The following is a 24,824-nucleotide window of genomic DNA, read 5'->3' as shown; positions in this document are numbered from 1 at the left end:
CTTTAAAGATGTGTTAATTAGGGAGAATCAATCTTGATCAATCGGCAATTCAAATATAACAAATTGGGAAGCGTAAGTGTGGTTAATTTTCGATTTGTTATACATACAACCAATCATTCATCAATCATTCATTGTTATGCATAAGCGTAAGTGTGGTTAATTCTTAATGTTAATTAAGTGTGGTTAATTTAAAAACATGTGTTAATTATAAACTAGTTTGGATTCAGAAAATTGATGTATTTGTGGTGAATGGATTGAAACCATAAATGGGTGTTTAGGGTTTGTTTAAGAGGTATATTAATTTAGTTTTATACTAATTTTTAATTTAGGTTCGTTTTAAAATTTATTAGAGAAACTGCAAGATTTTCTAGTGTGCTGCAAAAGAGCATAAAATAAAGTATGGGTCCTAAACTTAATAACTTGATTGGTAATAATAATTATTATGATATAATTGATGATTTAGTTTGCTGATTGGGCTTGGCTTAATAGTTAAGTAATTAAATTTGTTAGTGGTCGAATCGGGTACGTTTCGAGCCCTAACTGTTTGGCATGATAGCTATGTTGCTAGTTTGACTAAATGATTGAGTGATTGACATTATCATGGATGTTTGGTTAATTTGATGAATGATTGGTTGTATGTATAGCATGTTTTTAAATGAAAATAAGGCTTATGCATGATGTATTCATACAAGTGATTTGCTCTGAAATTTTTGTAAGACTGCTATGCATGCACACAGAAAAGTTGTGAATGTACATGAAATTGTGATTTGTGAATGATACCATCTTAATGGTAATTTGAAAGTTGGATTATTGATTCCATATTATTGATTCCATATTCTGAAAGTATTCGATAATTAAGGGCGTGCCAACCATGCCAATTTAATGTGAAAGAATTGAATTATGGCTATGTATGAGATTGTGTGACATATTGCATATGCATTGGGGCAGGTAATTTTTGTGGTTAACGAAGGAGTTCCGTGGAGTACTATCGGCATATTAAGTCCATATTTATATGTAGTCAATGCATTGCACTAGAAGTACCGAGGGGATTGACGATTTTATCGTATTATATGTTATTCGACAAATTTTCTGCATTAATGATATATGGTGGTTTTTACCACATCGAGTTTTGCTCACATTCGTTGGAGTTTGGCATACGGGTTCTGGGGAACTCGTGGTATGTAGCGGATGGTTTGGGTTGGAACTCACATGTGCATTATGTCATGATCATGTTACATAAAAATGTTACTATTAATGTTTGATTGTGTTATTTGGTTCCATGAGAAAATGCTTGAGGATTGTATAGACTCACACTGAACTTGTTAAGTTCACCCCATTACATCAACTTCTCAGGTAATGAACAGAATTAGGATCGGATTTGGTATGCAGACGTATGGAGGACTCCAAACTTGTTTTTCACACTATTATTTTTATTTTATTTCTATTTAAAATTTCCTAGCATTATTTGAGTTTTGGATTGTAAAATTATCTAAACTGTGGTTTGAGACTGTTGTCGTTTTAGGATTTTCATGCATGCATGGTTTTCATATTTGGGATTGAATATTAATTATATGTTGAAATTGGACTGAGCATGTTACTCGGCTAAATTAATAATTTGGGATTTTATTCATTTTTCCGTTGTAAACAAGATAAATAAATTTTTTTCTTCGAAGGCATTGTCGTGTAATGAGTTGTTTTCTAAAAAAACACGCCAGCTTTGCTAACTTGACTTAATAAAAATTGGTTTAATTAAATGAACATTTTCCCAAGATTAACAAAGGTAACCGCATTTTTTATTAAAAGAGAGTATTTTAGAGGTTTTTGTAACAGCCCGATTTTGATCCTAATCGGAACGGTGGTTTCGGGACCACGAATCTGAGTTAAGAAAAATAAAAATAATATTTTAAAATTATTTTTGGTGTTTATAATGTGTGAATTAGTATGTGCTAAAATTTCGTTTAAAAATTTTATCATTTAGATGTCCGATTTAATAAAATGGCTTAATCGCGTAAAATGAAAATTTGGTGGTTTAATGTGCAAGGGCCGAATTGCATTTGTCTTTTTAACATGGAGTGTTTAAGTTGAAAATTGGCCATAATTTAAGTTAGTGGACGATTTTGACTTATTTATATAAAGGTTTTATATTTATTATTAAAGGTTAATTAAGTAAATGATTTAATATATTCTATGTTATAATATAATAAAATGAAAGTGGTCATTCATTTTGTCCATTAACTAGCCGAAAATACTAAGAAAAAAAATAAGAAGAAGAGGTTCATACATTCGGCCATTGTTGGAGCCAATTCAAGGTTAGTTTTGTTTCTGTTTTTGATCATTTTTACGTTTTTGAGATCGTTGCTTCGAATACTACCCGACCCATGCTTCAATTTCTGATTTTGATGAATATTTTGAGTTATGCCATTGATGAATAATTGTGTTTTGTGATGTTTGATGATGAATTATTGAAGATATGTTTTGGGTTAGTATGTTTTGTATTGGAAATTTTGATGAATTTGAGTAATTAGGGCTAAATTACAAAAATAATAAATTGAGAGACTAAAATGTGAAATAAATGAATTTTGTGGGCTTGTATGGGCATAATGAATATTCGGCCAAAGCTTGGTATGTGTAAATTTTGTATGTTTTGTGTTTTATGCAAATTGGACTAAATTGTAAAAAGTATAAAATGTCAGGGGTAAAATAGTAATTTGATCATTTATGTGTTTTTGGATTAAATTGAATGAAATTGTGTTTAAATGAGCTTAATTTGAAATTGTATAGATCAAGAACAAAAGAAATCAGACTTGGATCGGGGAAAAAAATAGTAGTTGAATAGTCATTCTATATACCGTCGATATCCGAGGTAAGTCTATAAGCAAATATATATTGTTTATTTTAATTAAATATGAATTTTATATGCTGAAAGGAAATATGTGAAATTATACATGTGTTAACCAAATGAAAATAAGCTTGGAAGCTATGTTTATGAATTCGTTTCTACTGAGTTACGACATCCGAAAGCCCCGTACGAACCTTAGGAATAGCTAGGATACATATGTCATGACATAGGATTTTCAATATGTGTTCTCGTGTAAGACCACGTCTGGGACGATGGCATCGATATATGTGATTACGTGTAAGACCATGTCTAGGACATTGGCATCGTATTTGATTCGTGTAAGACCCTGTCCGGGACAGTGGCATCGATATGAGATAGCATGTAAGACCACGTCTGGGACGTTGGCATTGTTCGATATATGTGATTATCCGAGTATCCTATTAAATTCCGAATGGTTCAACGGGCAATGATAAGTTGTGATCGAAGGTGTAGAACGAGCTAGAACGATCAGGTATGAGTTACTTGACTACCTATTTTAAAAATAAGGTAAGTTGGCCAGTTGGTTTGTGATACAAATTATATAAGTTACTAATGTGAACATATGTACATTGGTTAAGCATATTCGGCCATGTGTTTTGTATATGCATATGATGTTATATTTTGATTCAAAATTATATGTATATGTGTGTAAATATATATTCGGATATATAATGATATTATGTCTTTGAATTGAATGACACTTTGAATATATATATATATATACATTCGGTTAAGATAAGATTTACTTAAGAAAACACATGTTTTATATGAAACGTTAAGCTTGAGGTTAAATGTGATTATGCTAGTATAATTTAATTTGGTTAAAAATGAGTTGATAATGTAGTTTATATTCGATCAAAATTGATATGTAATAATGAGGTTAAAAATGAGAACTGCACATGTGAATGACATTATATATATTCGGCCAAATGTTAAACTTATGTGTATTCGGTTAAATATGGATTTGATGTATAGTATGTGTTTGATAAATGTATTTTTCGATTATGGAAATGGATATGAATATTGAAAACATTATTTGATTTTGTTGTAACTAATTAAATGTTGTTAAGTTATTTAATTGCTCATGACTTACTAAGCTGTCATAGCTTACTCTGTGTGTTTTTCCTATATTTTTAGAGCTCCAAATACTTGCTCGGGTTGGAAGTCGTTGGAGTCGTCATCACACTATCCGGTTATCGCTTCGGTAAATTATAACTTTGATTTTTTGGTTATGTGGCATGTATAGGCTAGTTTTAATTTAGTTGTTGTATATATATTCAGCCATGCGAAAATGGCTTGATCTAATGCTAATGATCCAAGGTTTAAGTAATTTTGGTATAGTAAAGGCATGGGGTATGCTTGGTATATGAATTTGGTAAGACGTAATGATATATATATGGTTTATAATTATTTTATTTTGGTAAGCTTGATATGATGAGGGATGTGTTATGGTTGTGGTTTGTTAATGATGCTAATGATAGTGATTTTCATCATGTATTAGCTTAATTTGTAAGTATGAATTATGGTCTAATTTGTGTGATGGAATGGTATTGAGATTTGACTTGATTAAATAGGTAAAATACGATATATATATATATATATATTGAAGATGAAATAATGGTTATTTATATTTATGTGATGTAAATATAGGTGATGGTCATAATCTAGTTTGTGATTCGGCATTAGTGATCAAATCATGTAGTTAAGTACTTAGTTATATGAAAATTTTGAATTTGGTTGTATTCATTATGTGTGGACTATGTTATTCTATGAATATCTAGTAAATTGAAATGGTTAATTTGAGTAAATTTGTAATGGCATGAGTACATTGGTGAAATGGATTGAAAATGGAAATTGATATATTATATATATTTAGTTGATGAAATGTAAACAAATGCATATATGTCTTTGATAAGTTATTTGATAATTCGGTATGTAAAGGATTAATAGTTTTAATGTTTGAATTAAAAAAAAAGTGCTATATGTATACATAGTGGTATGATCGATTATGGTAATTGACTTATTATTGTAAGTATAAAATATTTGCATTGTATGTGTTCTTTTAAGTTTATGAAATGTTTATGTCATTATTATGATTTGACTATTTAGGCTTAATATAGGATGGACAAGGTTGTATGTGATTTAAATGTTATATAGAAGTTAATTTGCATGACCGAATATATATATAATAAATTGATTTGGGTGTGTATATGAAATTTTGACATGATTTATACTGTATGGAATTGGCACGTTTTGAATCGGCTAAAGCACTTGGAAAATGGCTAATGTTAGTCAAGTGAGTAAAGTATGAATTGGTTTTATATGTATTTTAGGCTTAATAATTAACATGCGAATTGGGTGTAAATTGTATGGTTAGTTTGCTAGCCGAATAGAAGGTAAGATGAATGGCAAAGCATACACATGTTTTGTACTAAGATGAATGGGAAAGCATACTCATGTTTTGTACTTAAATGGGAAGTTAGGCATGTATGTCTTATTAGTTGAGTTTAAAAAAAAAAACAAATGTGCTTATTTTATAAGGTTAAATGCCTTTGTGGCTAAGATGTTTATATGCTAAACTTGACTATTTGATGAAATTGATTATGCTGCATTTTCTAATGGACAATAAGCCGAGCGATATAGATTGTTTGGTTTTATGCACATGAATAGAAGTATGAATTAATATGTTTGATATTTAGCTTAAGAAGTAAAAAAAATGCTTGGATGTCTTAATGTATGCACATGGAATTTGTAATGTGATGAGTCATCTTATAATTTGATTTTTGAATTATAGGAGTAAGAAGTATATATGTTTCGAATGGTGGGATTTTAAAGCATGTGTAATATGACTATTTCGAGCCGTGTTTTATATGGTAATGCCTTGTAACCTTATTTCGGTAACGGATACGGGTTATGAGTGTTACAGTTTTCAACTATCAATAGAGTAGGTTCGGCAATTATGTGTCCAATGTGACTTTCACGATCTAACCATAATATCTAGGCCGAGTTTGGGAGGTTACAAATTCCAACACATACATTAACATACTTATATTCATATTAACATTAACTTTTCACTAATCCCTTAATCAAGTTAGAATAAGAGGAGTAAGGACAAGGGTACTTACCTCTTGGATGCACATTTTCTCAAAATCAAGCCTTAATCCACTTAAAATCATCCTTACTCAAGCTTGGAAGTCCCATTTCCCATCATTTTCTCATTTATTCATACACCAAAAATTCAACTAATATTAACATATAAGCTTCCAAAGCTTTCTTATACAATAAAACTCAAAACACTAAGCTAGGAGGAGCGGAAAACACCATTTCTTACCTCAATGAAACTCTCTCTCTAGCTTCTATTTTCTCTCTCACACTCATGAGAACCCTTTCTAAATTAGTGGTTTCGAAGGTAGAAATGAGTTTAGTAGATAATTTTACAAGTGATTTTAGTAAAATCTCAAAGTTTGGGTATTGGGTTTAAGAAAAATTTCAAGAAAAAGCATGAAAAATGAAAAAGAATGAGAGAACCCCTGTGGGAGAGGGCTCATCCACTGGAGCAAGAAGAATAGTTGTTCCACTCATCCTTTTTCCAATTTAAAATTACAAAATGTGGGTCATATGCCCAAATCTAAAGTCCAAGTTCATGGTTTTACAGATAGTTGCCCACTTTTAATATTCATGATCCAAAAGTCTCAAGGTTTATATCATATATCAAATATACTATCCAATTAATATTTTATTATAAAGTTCTCGAGAAATTATCAAAATGCCCCTTCATGGTAAAATTATCATTTTGTCCTGATGAGTTTTTACACAATTTCTTCACTATAATAAACACTTATCAAATTCAAGTCTCATACTTTACATTTATCTCATAATATTGGTCTATAGGTAAAGAAAATTACATATTCGCCCTTTTCTCGACAAAATTTGGAAAATTACAATTTAATTCTATACTTTTAAATCTTTTCAATTTAGTCTCAAATGTGATTCTCATTATACCAATACATATTCCAACTTATTATTATGTCAATTAATCAATAGTAACTCACATTTTATATTTTGGTCAAATTTCACTTTAGTCAACTTTTTCAAAATTTGCAATTTAGTCTTTTTGCTACATTTTCACTTCTAGAATTTATTTCATCATTTCCATATCAAATATTAACTTTTCTTTTGCAAGAATTCTTTATCTAACTCATGTTCTAAAATTTCTTACAAATTCATTAAATTCAACTTTGGAATAATGCCATGTGTCCAATCGAAAATTTAGCAAATGAAAGTTCTTTTTTAAATATAGGCCACAAAGGGGAATTCCATTCATCAAATCAAATAATATCTACAAGTACAAGATCATGAAGCCTTTGGTGGTAATCCACCCCAAACTAGACCTCATCTTCAGAATCTAATCCCATATGACCAAGCGTATCAGTGAACTTATTAGTAGGGGTGTGTATAATTCAGGTAAAACCGAAAAAATTCGATTAACCGACTAAATTCGGTTAACCGGTCGGTTAACCGAATTTTTTTGGTCGGAGGTCAATTAAATTTTTTTTTATTTTTTCGGTTAACTGTTAATTCAGCTTGAAACCGGTCGGTTAACCGAATTTTTTCGATTTAACCTAAAAAATTAATAAATAAAATTATTCAACCCAACCCAATTATCCAACCCAATAAAACTAAAACTAAAGCCTACCCAATTACGCAACCCAATAAAACTAAAACTAAAACTAAAAGACTACCCAATTACAAACCTAATTTACTAAAGTCTAAAACTAAAGTCTAAGTATCTAACACTAACAGAAATTACTAAAACCCTAAAACTAAAATAGAACGAATAGCCTGTCTGCCATAACCATTTGGCTGCCATTCTTTTTCCCTAATTTTTCTCCTCTTTTTCTCTAATTTTTCTTGTTCTTCTCTGCAACTTTGTCAACCCTCAAGCCTCAACTCCTTGCAACTTTCCAAAAAGATGATAAATCTCCATTTTTGAATTCTCTTCTTTTATTTATTTGTTAAATAAATAACAACTGATTTGTAGATTGGAAAAAAATGGAAAATCCTAAGAAAAATATAGTCTTTCATGGTTATAAACAATCCCCCCAAAGAGGTTTACCTCTGCAAATTTGTTAGCTTATAGTTGGCCAATCCGGCAATCCCATTCATTTCCAATATACCCCCATAAATTAATTAATTTTTTTTAAAAAAAAAGGAAATTGAAGAGAAGTTAAAAAGTGGGGGAGACATCAAGGGCGTTGCTTGCATTTGCATAGTTTATGATATACAAGAGAAGTCCCTTTGGTTCAAACACAAGCTTCCATGCTTCTCTAAAATCAGTCGTGGAAGTGAATAGCGGTTCTTCATCTCCGATGGAGAAATCAACCACCTTCCTCATTAGAAGATCTATCTACACTTTCCGTCAATACTATCACTACTTCACTGCAAGTGCTGCAATCCTTTGCAAATTCAATGTTTGCAATTTCTTATCCACTTTCATATGCAATTTCTTCGTGCTTTTATCTGCAAATTCAACAGCTTTCTGTCTTTTGTTTTTTGGGTTCCATTTGTTTAATGGGTTTGGATTCTCATCATCTCCCAATTGGCTCATCTTCATGTCAGCTGCTAGTGCTGTTCTTTATTCCGTAATTCTTGCCAATGCACTTATAATTTGTAACTTAGCATTGGTTTCTTCAGGGATGGAGAAATCAGGTGGGTATTCAGTAATTTTAAGAGCTTGTAACTTAAATTTGCTCTGTTTGTTAAATAACTCAAAATAGTAGAAAAAGAATAATGTTTGCTAACTTTGGTGACTATTATACACATGAATTATCACTTAGATGCCACGTTTATAATTTATGAATTTTTTAAATTTTAAAAATAAAAAAAATAAAAAATTACAAAAAAAATTCGGATAATTCGGGTAATTTTCGGTACTTCGGGTAATTTGGGTAATTTTTAACCAAAAATAAAAAACATATAATTTTCGGTTAATTCGGTTAACCGACCCTATTAACCAAAAAAATTACGGTTCGATTAATTTTTTTTTAAAAAATTGGTTCAGTTAACGGTTAAATTTTTAGAAAGTCGATTAATTCGGTTATAATAATTTCGGGTCGGTTAACCGAATGACCACAGCTACTTATTAGACGCTGGACAAGTAAAAGAGTAATCGAAAGCATCAAAGTCTAAAAATATTGTACGAGCCTTCAAAACAAATTTGCCCAATAAAGACAAATCATGCGACACACTAGGAAAACTTATATGATCCAATAAAAATATTCATAAAGCCCATATCATGAGCGAAAGTAAGACCCATCATCACCGCACGAGCTTCCACCAAATTCTAATCAAAACAGTTAGGGGCTCTCATCGCCATTCTACCCATAACCAAAGCATCCTCGTCTTGCACTATACATCCAAACCCAACTTTATTTGTGGTAGCATCCCACGAAGCATCAACATTAATTTTTACACCACTTAGGATAGAGGCACACCATCGTTCAGTCTGAAGTTGCCTCAATAAAATAGGCCTATAAATCATATTATGAACACGAAAGTCCTCAAGTGGAAACCACGCAAAATTTAGTGCAATGTTGGGGAGGGGGAGTAAGATGCTCGTTCAAAGCCTCATCATTCCACACAATCAAAAGCTCCCACAAAAACATGCAAAAATTAGCCATGGCAGTCCTGTCCAATTTACGCATAGCAAAATCTAACCAATCAGTACAATAATAAGCATCAAAAGTGAGAATTATGTCATCATACATGCCAACCAAAGAGTTCTCCCTATCAACTCCACACCGACAACAAATAGAATTAAGAGGAGACTTAAAAGTTGATGTCTTAGCATGAGTAGGCAGGATTTCATGCCCAACATGCCAAATGAAAAGCTTTACCTTAGGAAGCATAGATAACTTTGAATGGAACACCTTTCACCCATTTGAACTTATGGTGTGAAGGAAAGTGCCATCAAAGCACTACTTATCGAAATCTCAAAGTTATTTAAAAATTCATAGCTTCATTTTTTTTACAAAATCATTGAATAAAATTTGATATATTTTGAGAATTTTAGAAATAATTTAAAACCATTTAAAAAAGGTTCGGAAGTAACCAGAGTTGTCTGAAACTTAAAGTGAACCCTCAGAAGCCAAATCAAGCTAAAGTAGTACAATGGCCTAGGTGTAAGGAAGTTGTATCTATACGTCTAGGGAGATGTACCGATACAACTCCAATAGCATGCTCATTTCAGCTCTTTGGCTCAATTGTTCCAAAACAACTAAGCCAAGTCCCTATACTTGGACCCATAGAATTGAAAATTAATCCGAAAACACTCTAAAACATCCCCAAACACTACTAAAATATATCAATGAGTTTTAAATCATTTTAAGTTAATTTATAAACTCATTTAAACTTAAAATACAAGATGTACATATATTCGAAATGAGTAACAGAGTAAAACTTCATTAAGAAACCAAAAGAGATTTAAGTTAAGAATAAAAATTTACAAATACAATTTCAATCTAAGCCTTTAAATGCATGCCAAGGATCTTATAAAAATGAAAATAATATAAATACATTACAACCTCAACTTGAAGGGTGATGCGGATTTCAACTTAGGCTTCAAAATTATCAAAGGTAGCAGATTACTTCTTCTTTTTTTTGTCTGAAATTAAATTAAATTAGATTTCATTTAATTTGGCTTTAATTAATTTTAAATCAATTTTTAAATAGATTCTAATTTAGTTTAATTTAATTTTTGAAATTTTGACATGAAGTGGGGTGGATATTTGAATGTTGGTTTTTGAAAAATAATAATAAGAAATTTGTTGGAAAAAAAATAAAAATTATTTTTTAGAAAATTAAAAAAATCAGTGTTAAATAAAAAATCATTTTCAGGCTTAATGTTGAAAGATTCTTTTAGAGCTCAAATTAATTATAAAAAAGACTAAATTTAGATTTAATTTTTAAGGCCCAAATTAGTTTTAATTTGTTTAATTTAACATCCAAACCTTTTGCTTTTGAAAGCCTAAATTTATTGAAAAGTCCAAAACCATTTTGTAGGCCCATTTCTTGTATTTCAACTTAGGCCCAATATATTTTTAATTTTAATTTGCACCTAATATTAATCATTTTTAATGCTATGTGTCAATTTAAGTAATGAATGATAGTTTAAATGTCAACAAAGACGAAAAATAAAAACAAAAGTAAAAGACATGTATGATTGAAAGTGGAATTAGCTTCGGATAAACTACATACATAATCATTTAATTATAACAAAATTTTATTTTAAATATTAAAAATATTTATAATTTAGATGCTCACCTTACTTGATTAGATGATTTTGGTCAAAGTGGAAACGGAAATCTGAGGTAGATATTTTACACATATATATATATATTTTATTAGATACAGTAACTTTAATTTATTTTTTATTTTATATAATAACATCCTTATAATATTTAATCTCATCAATTTTTACATTAATAACAAGCTTTAGTCGCTCTCAATTTGTGTTTTTCTTACAATAAGCTGAACGCAACATCAAAGATCTTTGCAAAAAGGTAAACTGCAACCGCAGTTTCTTGTTGAGTGTTTTCTTCTTCTTCCTTCACGATGGGAGGCTGTACTTCCAAGCCTTAAAAACCCAAAGACAACCACCCAAAATAACTATCCTACCCTGCCTCAGCCACCCAAATCTCCTCCGCCTCTCCTGCCTCCGACCACCCCTTTTCTTCCCACTTACAATCCGAGTCCGGCTCACCCAATCAAACCCAAAACTCCTTCGACGCCGCTGAGGTTTCTTAAGAAATCGTTTCCGTCTCCTTCTCCGGCGAAACACATCCGGGCGGTCTTGAGACGGTGGGAGCTTAGCGGGAATTGCGGAGACGAAGGAGGATGAGGATGGAGTTGAACCGGATAAAAGATTAGGGGTTTTGAAGGAGTTGAGGAGTAAATTGGAAATTGGGGAAGAAGTTGGGTATATTTGTTCTGCTAAGCTCAAGAAAGGAAGTTAAAAGGAGAACAGGTTGCTGTTAAAGTGATTCCCAATCCAAGCTAACAAATTTCTTTTTTCTGTATTAAATTTGGGACATTGAAATCAAAGTTATGTGCTTTAAGATAGTGAATATTAGCTGAAATTTCTTTGAAGTAGTCTTGTATGATTCTTGTTTCATTTGCCATGAATGAGGGAATTTACTGTTTTTTGTGTTCAGCTCATTGTATATCAGATTTCTGCTTCCCGCAGATATCAAAATGATCGAAATAGATACTTAAATTGTAAAAATATTTGGATGACAATTTTAATTTTAATAAACAGTGGGAAGAATATTTTAACACGTACAATGAGAGGGAGATAACGTGGGCACTTTCCTTCCTTTTATAGAACTCAATCACCTTCACCTACCGCCTTTTCCTTCTCTTTGCGAATCTTCCAAGTAATAAATTAATCAGAAAATAGAACAAATAATTTCCTCGTACGATTTTCCTTTATTAAAATCTGACTCTTCAAACAAAATTTTGAAAATTAATTAAATAAACTAAACTACTGCACTCTACAAAGAATCTCTCCATTTCAACTTTTGGACTTTTGCTTGCTGACATTTCTTACCTTATCAATTTTTTTGCCCCATTTCCTGGATTTTAGCTATATAATTTAATTTATTTGTTTTTTTTTTACTTTTTTTTTCTCAAAAGGAAAAGAAAAGGCCACATGGCTTTGAAATCTTCAAACTTGTTGCGGAGCCATCTTTTTGATGGTAACTCTAGAACCCCCTCCCCTAATTGTTTTTACTTTTTTCTATTTATGTAGAGGAATTGGCATCTGAAAAGAGATAGACTTCTGGTTATTGGCAGGGTTTTTGTTGAAGTGGAGAAGAGAAAAAAGCAGAGTAATGGCTAAGCCCCTGAAGTTTAAAGGGGTGGATGAAGAGTTGCAAAAGATTTTGGATGCTAATATGGATGAAGCACCTGCTAGAAGGAGAGCCAGGGAAGCCTTTAAGCATATTCAACTTGGACTTGATCATATTTTGTTCAAGGTCTTTGTTTTTCAACTTCATCCTCCTAATATATATACTTGCCTTCTTTTGGCTACTAAATTTATGTATTGTCTTGGAGTATTAGTTCCTTTTTTCCCCTTTTTTCTTCCAATGGCTCTGAGATGGGTTTCTTTTATCTGGGTTTTCTTTATGCTGTTTAGAGGATTTTTTTTATTTTTGGTATTCAAAAGATTTATATTTCATATATTGATTGTATACAATTCCATGCGCTGTTTAGAGGATTTGGTTGAGTTAATATATAGTTAAAGGAATGGCTAGATTAAAAGGAAATTTGGGTTGTAATTAGAATGAGCAGACAATTTCTCAGCATTTGTGTTCAAAGAAATGAATAAGCTGTAAGTAAGATCGTTTGTTGGCATTATTTTATTTTATTTTCTGATTCTTTTTAGTGATAGTTAAAAGGATTCGGTTAAGTTGATTAGTTTGAGAGAAAAAAAATTAAATTGAAGGAAAATTGGGTAATTATTAGAATGAATGAACTTATTCTCAATGCGAGAACTCAGTTTTCATATTCTCTTTCTTTTGGTTTGATAAGCCTGGTAGATAATTTTAACGTTTTGAGCGGTTGTTAAATAAATGTTACTTGGTTTTGACAGACACCTCTCGATGGGCTGAAGATGAAGGAGGTACAAGCTTTGGACTTGCACTTTTCCCTTTGATATTAGCTAGGCTTTTGTTCGCTACAGCTCTTATTCTTTTATCTCATTTTGAATGCATAAGAACTTCCGAATCCGAATGAAAAGTTTTGTGTAAAGATCTTGCTATGGTATTAGTTGTAATCTTGTGTTAATATCAATTGAAAGGCCACCAGATTAGCCTTAAGAAAGAATAACCTTCTGTGACTGGAAAGTTTTTTTCTTTCTAAAGGAAGATTCCTCCATCATAAATATGTCTACGAAGTTGCTTATTCAGATGCTTTTCTTTTCCCTCGTGAACACAATTGATGGAGTTCATACTTAAGTGGTTGTCTACTTTGCCAGCTAAATGTTTTGTTATCTCATGGATTCTTTGAGGTGGTTATAATCTACTTCTTAATCACCTAATATTTTGAAATTTTGAAGTACAGTCATATGAGATGAATTCTAGGGGACTGGAAATTTTCTCAAAAAGTTGGCTTCCACAGACCTCTTACCCCAAGGCAATGGTGTTCTTTTGTCATGGTTATGGAGACACTTGCACATTTTTTGCTGAAGGCATGTAGTTTAGAACTAGTAACTAATGGCCTTTTTGCAGTTTTGCGTATTGCTGTAATGGAACCTAATCAACTTTTGACATTGTTAGCAGGGATTGCCAGGAAATTGGCATCATGTGGATATGGAGTTTTTGCAATGGATTACCCTGGATTTGGCCTGTCTGAAGGTCTTCATGGTTATATTCACAGATTTGACTGGCTTGTGGATGATGTGATTGAGCAATACACCAAAATTAAAGGTGTGGTTTCTCTGTCCTAAGCCCTAGTGATATATATATTTTTTTTATCTTTTTCTAGAACTTCTCTGGTTGCTACCGGATTTTTCTTAGATATGGGGATTTAGTAGATAGAAAATTTCATTGATATCCATGTTGAATGAAGCAAAGTAACTTGATATGGGGATTTAGTTTAGCACATTGTGGATTTTTTTTGTTTGTGAGTGCGCATTTGCAAGTTCTTGGCACTATATGATCATTTATGATTTTTGTTCTATGTTGCCATTAATATTTGTGTCATGAATCATCTAATAATAATTAGTACTCCTAGAACTTGGAAAATTATGAAATAATGCTTTGCACATGGTTTATCAATTAAAAGTTTAAGTCCAAAAGATATGCTGACCTTTTGAATATGACAAATGTTGCTCTTCCAACCTCTTCAGTGCGTAAAGTTGGTTGAAATATGTCAGGCATTTGTCAGCATCCTCTACTGATAAAATAACCTGGAGAAAACCCTCACAAATGCTTTTCTTTTCTTTTTAAAATTTTTTGGAACTCCTGGGTTTGACACTCTATGGGATATAGTTTGATATAAGCTGAAGATGCAGAAGGCACTGGCTGTAGTTTCAGCATCCAATGGCGGTGATGTATCACGGCAGAGCACCTTAATGCTTTTCTAAATACTGAAAACAAACTTCTCAATGTGAAGAAAATAATAAAAAACTGACAAGGATGATAGATACTTGAATTGCCACCTGTGCTTTGTTAGTGGATTTGTAGGTGAATTGATTCCTAAAATATTTAAGAACTTTCATGTTGTGGAGAATTGATCTACTGGAATCAATTTTTTCATGTAAACACAGCTACTACAGTCTCCTATATATACACAAAATTTTCCTTACCAATTAGGAAACTTATCAATAACTAGCATTCTAAAAAATTAGAACTCCTATATGATATATACCCTTTATCTAACATACAATCTATTAAAACTCTTAACTCAGCACTTCACTAAACCTCAACCACTCGTACACAAGAATTCAGCAAAACTAAAGCGCACACACACTATCACATTATCCAACTCAAGCTGGTGAATGGATATCCTCCATTCCGAGCTTGTTGGCAATCAATGTCTTGAAACAATTAGTTCATAGCCCTTAGTAAGTATAAGTATATCTGCTAATTGATCCTTTGTTGAAACAAATGGGGTACAAATAAGTCCAATGTCGAGTTTCTCCTTGATAAATATCTATCTACTGCAGCATGCTTGGTTCTATCATGTTGCATTGGGTTATGTGCAATGTTGATTGCTGATTTATTGTCACAGAACAACCGTATTGAACCTTCTCATCTTATTTTCATATCAAGAATTATTTTCAACCAAAGTAATTCACATATTCCAAGTGTCATTTACCTGGATTCTGACTCCACACTTGACCTTGCCGCTACATTTTGCTTTTTACTCCTCCAAGTCACTAGATTGCCACTTTGGAATGTACAATAGCTTGAAGTTGGTCTCGTGTCAACTAATGGTCTGACGTAGTCTCCGTCAATATAAGCTTCTAGAGATATGCCTCCTCCTTTATTGAACAAGATTCCTTTTCCAGGATTACGTTTTAAATACTGCATCTTGATAGGATTGTGCATACGTTGGCTAACTACACTCATAGCAAATGCAATGCTGGGTCTTGTATGTGCCAAATAGATTAATGTTATGACAAGTTTTTGGTAAGACCTTTTACCTACAATAGAATCCTTTGAAGCATCACATAGTCTATGATTGAATTCAATTGGTGTATCATTCGGCTTACAGCCCAACATCCCTGCTTCGTTCAATAAATCAAGCATATACTAATTAAAAAAAATCCCTGCTTTGAATTTGCTTCTTCAATACCAAGGATTCAGTTTCTCAACTTCTTTGATGTCAAATTCTTTCAGTAAGCACCCTTTTAAATTTTGCATCTCCTCTGTATCATTACCAGTTATGATAATATCATCCACATATACCAACAACATTGTCACTCCCCATGTCGTCGAATGCCCCTCAAACAAAATGTGGTCTCTTTGGCTTTTTTTATATCCCAAGGTAATCATTACATTTCTAAATCTTTCAAACCAAGCCCTTGATGACTGTTTAAGTCTAAAGAGGGTGTTCTTCAACTTAAAAACCAGGCCTTTGGATTCAAAACCAGGAGGAACCTCATGTAAATTTCTTCTTTTAATCGCCTTGAAGAAATGAATTTTTTACATCAAACTGTTGTAAATTCCATCGCAGGTTCTGATTCCTTTTGTAAGGGTAATGGATAGATCATTAACATTCGGTTGCACTGGTTCGCTATCAATGGGTTGATTAATATTAGCTGGTGATATGGTGTTTTCTATAGGCATGGAAGTTGTTTTCGAGTTTTGATCAATGTTGGTGGCAATATGGTATTTTCTATGGGTGTGGGAGCTGTTTCTAGGTTTTGAACAGTTGCTCAAATAGGAGATTGTACCTACACAGGTTGAGAGATAGGTATTTCCCTTCGAGAATAAGTTTACAGTGGTCAAGTATTATCTAGTTTCCCCTTATCTTTCATCATTCCACCTAACCTTGGTGACTTAATTAGTGACGTTGACTCGAGCACAAACGAAGCACCTAAAACTGACTCAGCAGAAATTCACTCAACAAAAGTTGGGGTTTGATTGGTAGTAGGAGTTTCGACTAAGACTAGTGGTTGACTAGGAAAATCAGGAACAGATAGATCCTTTGCTTTATCTTCGAAGTCTCCCCCTGAAGATATGAATGTTTCAAAAAGGACTCATTTCATTAAAAGTCACATCAATTGAAACGAAGATTTTCATAGTAGGAGGGTGAAAACATTTGTACCATTTTTGCATGGAAAAATATCCAATAAAGACACACAGAAGAGCATGTGAATCAGGTTTTCCCCTATTGTGAGAATGAACATGAACAAAAGCGATACTCCCAAAAACTCAAGGAGTAAGATTGGTGAATGAGCTGAAATTTGGAGATATTTTTGTGAGCGTGTCTATTGGTTTTCTGAAATCAAGGATTTTTGTTGGAACTATATTAATGAGATAGGCAACAGTTAAGACTGCCCCTCCGTAGTAGTGTTTAGGGGCAGTTCACCAAAGCGATAACACTCACACACACTATCACATTATCTGACACATGTTCTCTCACATTTTGCTATTTGTAATCTGTATAAGTTGCTTGATCAAAAGTCATATTCAGGTGAAAATTGCACCCACATTTTTGTTCTTACTTCTCTAGTCTCATATCAAGTAGAAGAAACTTGCACTTTCATGTTCTGTCTTTCGATCTTTTCCATTCTGTCCTCTCATTTCACTTTAATTGTGCATGCAAGAATACAATTGATTCTTTTCTCGAAAGAAGATGCCACAGGGAGCTTGTGACTTAGCTGGTAGAAATATTAATTTCAAGCATTCTGTTGTCCTTTCTACTCTATCAAGTAGAACAACATTCCACTTTCAGCCTTCCTTGAAAGTTGAATTCGAAAATCTTTTATTATCTTTGCAAACATCATTGTTGTTATCAATATCTGCCATCATATCTGTAAAAGGTGAACTGGGATGATTTGTTTGCTTTTAGTTCTCCTGTTGTGTTACTCATAAATACAAAAGAATCATCAGTTCTTCTATGTTCTCTTGCAATTTCATTTTTCTTTGTAAGGTTTTCCATCAATGATGTTCTGTTCGTAATTTTATTTGAAGGAAGACTTGCAACCTTTGTTATACTTGATTACTGAACTGCTCTTGATTGAATTTGATTACAGAGAATCCTGAGTTTCAGACTCTTCCATGCTACCTCTTTGGTGAGTCCTTGGGTGGAGCTGTAGCTCTAAAGATGCACTTAAAACAACCTAATGCCTGGAGTGGTGCCTGTCTTGTTGCTCCCATGTGCAAAGTAAATTTCCAAGCTGAAACATTTTACGGACTTTGTTTACACTTTTTTTCTTTTATCTCTATTGATCGCAGTACTTCATTTAGATCGCAGATGACATGGTTCCACCCTGGATACTGAAGCAAATTCTGATCGGTGTAGCTAATATTCTTCCAAAACAGAAGTTAGTCCCACAGAAGGATTTGGCAGAGGCGGCATTTAGAGACATTAAAAAGAGAGAACTGGTTCGTTTCTACGGCTCATTTGAATGATTTGATGTATGGTAAATGTTTATGGTAAATATTAGCGATGTCCTCTGGGATGCTTAAGTGCAAAACTGTGGCATTTTTATGGAGTTAGTTATGCCTATGATGTAATCATTCATCTCTCTGCGTCACGAATTTGCTTGAATGAATAAACAAAACTTCTATTATAGATATTTACTTTTCATTTTTCTGCCTATGTAGACACCCTATAATGTTATTGCTTACAAGGACAAGCCACGCTTACGGACTGCGCTGGAGATGTTGAGAACGACAGCCGAAATAGAACAAAATTTGGAGAAGGTCCAGTTTCCTTATCCTTATCGCTCTAATAAATTTTGTTATTTATGTTTTCAAAATGATATTTGAACCAACTATTCTTTTTGTTGCTCTCTTTTGGCCTCTTACTCTTCTACTTTGTACTTGGAGAAATATGTATGTTTGCGTCTATTTGGTATTGTGCCTGGATTTAAATTTCTCTAGACCTATATAACGTGTAATGTTTGATTAAAACCAACCCATGCTTTACCATACTGTCTGCAACAATCCCCAAACTTGTTTTTTAAGTTGGATAAGCGAAATGTTATCAAAACCTTGCGAGAACCTTTTAGCGCAGATCTGAGGGACTGAATTTTTTTCTTTTACACCTTGGAAGAAAAGTCATGCATGTTGCTTAGGACACAAGATAGGGGCACTGTCTCACTTACCCTTCTTCTATTATCATACCACTAGCAAATATTCCAGGAGTGCCATCATAAATCATATAGTTTAGTTCTTTTTTGGTGTTATGAGATCCTATATCACGCAATTTTTATTCCTAAATGAAGTTAACAAAGCATTTGCTTTTTCTTTATAAATTTGGTATCTTATTAAGCTTGGAATATGTTATAAACCCAGTTTTGATTCTGGGTTCGAATTTATGATTTCAGGTTTCGCTTCCAATATTAATCTTGCATGGCGAGAACGATATCGTTACGGACCCAGCTGTCAGCAAAGCATTGTATGAAAAAGCAAGCAGCTCAGACAAGAACATTATTTTATACAAGGATGCTGGCCATTCTCTTCTGGAAGGTGAACCAGATGATATGATTAACAGAGTTTTTAGTGACATAATTTCTTGGCTGGATGAACATAGCAGTAATACTGCAGGCTAATCGCAATCTCTCTTATTTAATTTCATTTATAAATAATAAATGGAACTAAGATACAATGTTATGATTAAATTGGAATAAGGATCCACTGCAGTGCCATAGAATTGTGTAAATTAAGGAATTTAAATTGATTTGTGGGATATTTTATTGTTCATAAACCAATTAAATGACTACTATTTCACCATTGATGCTTGAATGGCAGCATTTTCCGTAATTTGGTAAGTACAATTCTTTGTTGCCTAATTTAATGATGGAGATTAAATTTAAAATTCATACGCAAATTTTGATTGGTTAATATGGGGTAATTATACACATACTAAAATCTGTATATTTATTCATTTTCATGTCGAATAAATATGACCGATTGTATGTGAAACATAAAAGATCAAATGGCAATGTTGATGAAGTGTGAAAATTAATTATGTTAACAATACTTTCGCCCGATGATTTTTATTATACATGAATTGATGATACATTTGATTAATGTATTTAGTAATATTGTAAATTGTTTCATGAGAAATCATATTAATGTGTTCAAATCTATGCTAAAATTTAATTTTTTTAGAGTCGTTAAATTTTAAATTTAAATCATATTATTAATTTAATAATATTCTCTTAACATAATGAACTAAGTAATTACAGTTGTTCATGGTCAATTTTTTTTAAAAAAAATCAAGCCCAAATCGAAATTTGATCGATAGCTTATTTTACTATTCATATACTAATAAAAGATTAAAAATTATATATTTATATTAATATTTACATATTTTATAATTAAATTTAATAACAAAAATTACCATTTAACTTGAATTTGAGTTGGGATTATTTGAGATAAAAAAAAAAAAGAAACTCATTGCCCAAGCCATGCTCAATCTATTGTCACGGGTCACGGATCAAAGTCTATAATGAATGTATACAGAACGTCTCATGGAGATAAATTGATGAAATGAGACTCATTTGACCCATTTGAATTGATCTGATTCGTGAAACACATGGAGAAACTCCTCTACTTGAAGCTTTGGTGACCTAGTGGAATACTCTGATAAAATTAGAGTTACCATGGTGAATATTGTAAATCCTAAGGGATGAGATTGTATAGAGTTTAAATACTTTAAGATCATCATCTTGTAGATAGTCTTTAATCTTGATGTTGATATAATTTAAACTGTACCGTTGGACTTGGGAGAGCTCAACTATAAATAGAGGCATTCTCCCTCATTTGTAATCATATAATTCATAGTGATTGAATATATTTGAGAGCATTTACTCAAACACATTGTGTGCATTACTTTCTTATGGTTTGTTCAGTTCTTTCATTGCTTCTTTGCTTTGAGTTTGTTTTCACTTTATTTCGGTGCCTTAGAGAATTTTATTTGTGAATTCTCATTTGACGCTAAGGAATCACCTAAGGCTACGCGGTTTGAGAGACTAAAGTTCTAGCCCTCTAACAGTTGGTATCTGAGCTAAGGTTTGAAGGCTTCAATCAAGATGACGAAAGGAGTAGACGATCAGATTTAGCCTAAGGAGGCCCATAGTGGGGTAGGAAAGCTAGTAGATCAACAGATATGATGTCGGCTTTGGAGAGTCGAGTAGTCAATCTCGAGGAATCCATGGGTGAAGTAAAGAGAACATTTGAAGTAGTTGAAGGATGCACTGATGAGCTGGACCCGATGAAATAACAGCTCAAGGAATATGTGGTGGAGGCCCTTAGTTCCAATATGGACATGTTGCAATTGCTCCTTAATACCATTGTGGGTAAACTAATGAAAAAGAATGAGACTCTCAAAGTTGGGATGATAGTTATGAAGGAAGAAAATGAAGTCGTTGTGACAGCTTTGAACACAAAAATTGAAGAGCTCGAGGGAGAGCTCGTTGTATGCGGAGTTGTTGTGGTTAAAGGGGTGTTGGAAACGATATAGGGCCATAAGATTGATGTCCCCAAATCAAAAAATTTTAAGGGGGAAAGGTCCGCGAGGGATGAAAATAATTTCTTGTGAGAAATGGAGCAATACTTTCATGTTGTGGGCATCAAGGATGATTATGCTAAGGTAAATATCGCTTCTATGTATTTTACTGATGTTGTTTTTTTATGGTGGTGTCGTAGGTTCTTAGATGAAAAGTGAGGTGAGACTGAAATTGAGACTTGGGAGGAGTTCCAGAAAAAAAACTCAATGAGTAGTTTTACCCACAGTATGCCGAGAAAGAGGCTCAGGTTATGTTCTTTCGGTTCTCACAACAATACATAATTAAGGATTATGTGAAGGAGTTCAGTGAACTAATGCTCCAAATCATGGATCTGAGTTAGAATGAGACATTTTTCTCTTTCATGGATGGGTTGAAGCTGTGAGTTAAACGGGAATTGGAACATTAAGGGGCCAAGTACTGTCCAAAGCCATGATCGCGACAGTGTCCTTAATCGAGCTTGTTCGAGGAAAGACAAGTTCAAGTCTTCCAAGCCCAAAGAGAAGGGAAATGGTGGGGGAGATGAAGAAGGACATGTTGAGAATAACAGTAGTAATGGTGGCAATGGGAAACCACAGAATGGGAAGCCCACTAGCAAACCGAAAGAGAAGAAGAGCGAGATACAATACTTCTTATGTTGTGGTCCACATAGGGTGTGAGACTGCCTACAGTGATCCAAGTTCACTACGACCAACAAAGAAGAGGAAGCAGAGCTCGAGAAGGATAGACTATTAAAGCTTGGGTCAACGATTCAATTATGCTAAAGCAAAGAGGGATTATAGGTAGAAAGGGTTAATGTTTGTAGACATCAACATCGCAGGCCAAAAGAGAAGTGCTCTTGTTGATAGAAGGGCATCTAATTTGTTTATGTTAGAAGAACATTTTCTTGGTAGATCAGAGTGCTACGAAGGTCACCTTGGAAATGTCAGAGGAGCAGCAAATTGATGTGAATCTTGTTGAATTACCAATGAGGCTACCTCATATGAGAGAGGTGGGTTGTGCATCAAACTTTGTGGATAAAGTGGTAAAGCAAACTGGATAGTCAAATCGAGTAAATGCGACGAGGGAGGTATATCCAAACACTTTCCTAGTGTTTTACATTATGACTTACCATTGGCTTGGCAAAGATATAAGGTCCCTTTTAGAGTTCTGAAGTGGGTAAGCCAATGGGCTTACAAACTAGAGTTGACGATAATACTTAAGGTTAACCTATTGTTTAATGTAGGCATGCCAAACCCTATTTGTGAATATCAAGGGGATCCAATCAAGACAATTCACAATGGGGGCAAGTAAGAGTGGTGGGCTCTTGTGAAAGAGATACACAAAGGAGAGAAACAATTCGAGTTAGATGACGACAAAGACATAAGTCGAGGAAAATGTTTCGAGGGGTAGAACTACCCAATAGAGAGAATGGTTGGGAATTAGTCGAGGCGTCATGATAGTTCCGAGATGAGTTAGAACAATGTCATTCTGTGGATCGAAGCCCGTGACGGATGCATATAGAATGTCCTATGGAGGTCAACTGATGAAATAGTGATCATTTGACCTACTTGAATTAGCCCGATTCGTGGAACACATAGAGAAGCCTATCTACTTCAAGCCTTGGTGGCCCAATGGAACGCTCTAGTAAAACTAAAGTTACCATGGTGAACATTGTAAATCCTAAGGGATAAGACTGTATAGAGTTTAAATCCCTTAGTATTCTCATATTGTAGATAGGCTTTAATCTTGGTCATCAATGTAATTTAAATTGTATCGTTGGATTTGGGGGAGCTAAACTATAAATAGAGGCCTTCCCCCTCATTTGTAATCATATCATTCATAGTGGTTGAATATATTTAAGAGCATTTACTCAAACACCTTATGTAAATTACTTTCTTGTGTCTTTTTCAATTCTTTCGTTGCTTCTTCGCTTTGAGTTTGCTTCCGCTTTATTTTGGCGCCTTGAAGAATTTCCTTTGTGAATTCTCATTTTCGAGAGTAAGGTTGATTTACGCGAATTTGATGCTAAAAGATCACCTAAGATTGTACAGTTTGGGAGACTAAAGTTTTAGCCTTACGACACTAGCTCCATCAAGCCACCCGACCCATAGGCAATATACATGATATAAAAACCAACAATTAAAGTAACAATAAATGAGTCATTCTATTATTAAGTGAATTAATTTAGCCTGTGTACTATATAATTAAAGGGATTTGTCAGATAGTTGTACTTACTTTTAAATTCTACAATTAGTAAAAATATTTATAGTCCACAAATTTTAAACCAATTGTTAGACTTAAAACTTTGTACATATCCGTCCCATTTTGATAATTTTGCTTACGTCTTATAAATTTTTTTCCCATATACACATATTTGAAAATTTAAACAACATGCATGTAAATTTCAAATTTCTGCTGAAAAAAAATCCAATCATATATATATATAAATATAATTTATGTAACCAAAATGGATTTTTTTTAAACTTAACTATTAATTGAATATTTTAATCATAATTATTCTACAACTAATTATAAAAAAATAAATTCATATGAATTCTAAGTAATCAAGAGTAAAACTATAACCATATTTTAATTAATCTGATTATTGGAGATTTAAGGTGTTGATGGGTTAAAGCCATAAGAATGCATTACGATTATAATTTGTCCATTGAATAAATAACTTTTATCTTTGTATATGTAGTTAACAAAAACAATAACTTGAACTAAAATATGAAAAGCAAAAGATAACATAATTATTTTATAAGCAATGTGTTATTTTGCATCTTTTACCCTTTTTAACTTTTTAAAACCAATCTCATACCTGCAAATCAAATACATATAAACCCTAATACCAAAATCTTCAATTGAAATAGAAAATGTAAAAGAAAATAAAGACTAACATAAAAAAAAAATACTAACAGGTCCCTACTATTAACCTAATAATTTTCAACTTTTCTATTCTAAAAACTAATTAAAATCTATCCTTTTACTACTTAACCACCTTCAATAGCGGTATTTATAGTTCAAAATATAATATCCTTGATACCAATCTCAGTTAAGGCATGCTAAACCAATATTTTCACAAATTACCTTTCAAAATCTCAACAGATTTAACTGTTATAGACTTAAGGTCACGTCACTGCTACTCAAAAAGCTCTGAATCACCCTTGAATTTTTTTTATGATATCCAATATAAATTTTATGAAATAGTTTAAT

At 32.7% G+C, this 24,824-nt stretch overlaps 1 protein-coding gene across 3 annotated transcripts; it reads left to right on the top strand.

The window, feature by feature from the left end:
- Positions 1-11,297: 11,297 nt before the first annotated feature.
- Positions 11,298-19,848, top strand: LOC107942924 (caffeoylshikimate esterase). Of its 3 annotated transcripts, none has more exons than XM_041108403.1 (10): positions 11,298-11,903; positions 12,572-12,633; positions 12,731-12,912; positions 13,530-13,559; positions 14,000-14,126; positions 14,218-14,364; positions 18,144-18,274; positions 18,358-18,495; positions 18,718-18,816; positions 19,443-19,848. In XM_041108403.1, exons 2-10 carry the CDS (start codon positions 12,588-12,590, stop codon positions 19,665-19,667), a joined length of 1,125 nt encoding a protein of 374 aa, XP_040964337.1. In that variant the 5' UTR covers positions 11,298-11,903; positions 12,572-12,587; the 3' UTR covers positions 19,668-19,848. The 3 variants fall into 3 exon arrangements, with proteins under 3 accessions (XP_040964337.1, XP_040964338.1, XP_040964339.1); XM_041108404.1 differs by having other exon boundaries at positions 11,407-11,915; XM_041108405.1 differs by lacking the exon at positions 12,572-12,633 and having other exon boundaries at positions 11,408-11,903; positions 12,687-12,912.
- The last annotated feature ends 4,976 nt before the right edge of the window (positions 19,849-24,824 follow it).

Source organism: Gossypium hirsutum, chromosome D12 (assembly GCF_007990345.1).
Source record: "Gossypium hirsutum isolate 1008001.06 chromosome D12, Gossypium_hirsutum_v2.1, whole genome shotgun sequence".
Lineage (NCBI taxonomy): Eukaryota > Viridiplantae > Streptophyta > Magnoliopsida > Malvales > Malvaceae > Gossypium > Gossypium hirsutum.
Note: the sequence above shows the minus strand (reverse complement) of the source record. Positions and strands in the feature narration are given on the sequence as shown.

Bases quoted from the DNA above. Each gene is read 5' to 3' on its own strand.
- LOC107942924 (XM_041108403.1), top strand. From the start codon at position 12,588: ATGGCTTTGAAATCTTCAAACTTGTTGCGGAGCCATCTTTTTGATG. The intron at 18,275-18,357 runs GTAAATTTCCAA...TACTTCATTTAG, and splicing joins TTGTTGCTCCCATGTGCAAA to ATCGCAGATGACATGGTTCC. The intron at 18,496-18,717 runs GTTCGTTTCTAC...CTGCCTATGTAG, and splicing joins ACATTAAAAAGAGAGAACTG to ACACCCTATAATGTTATTGC.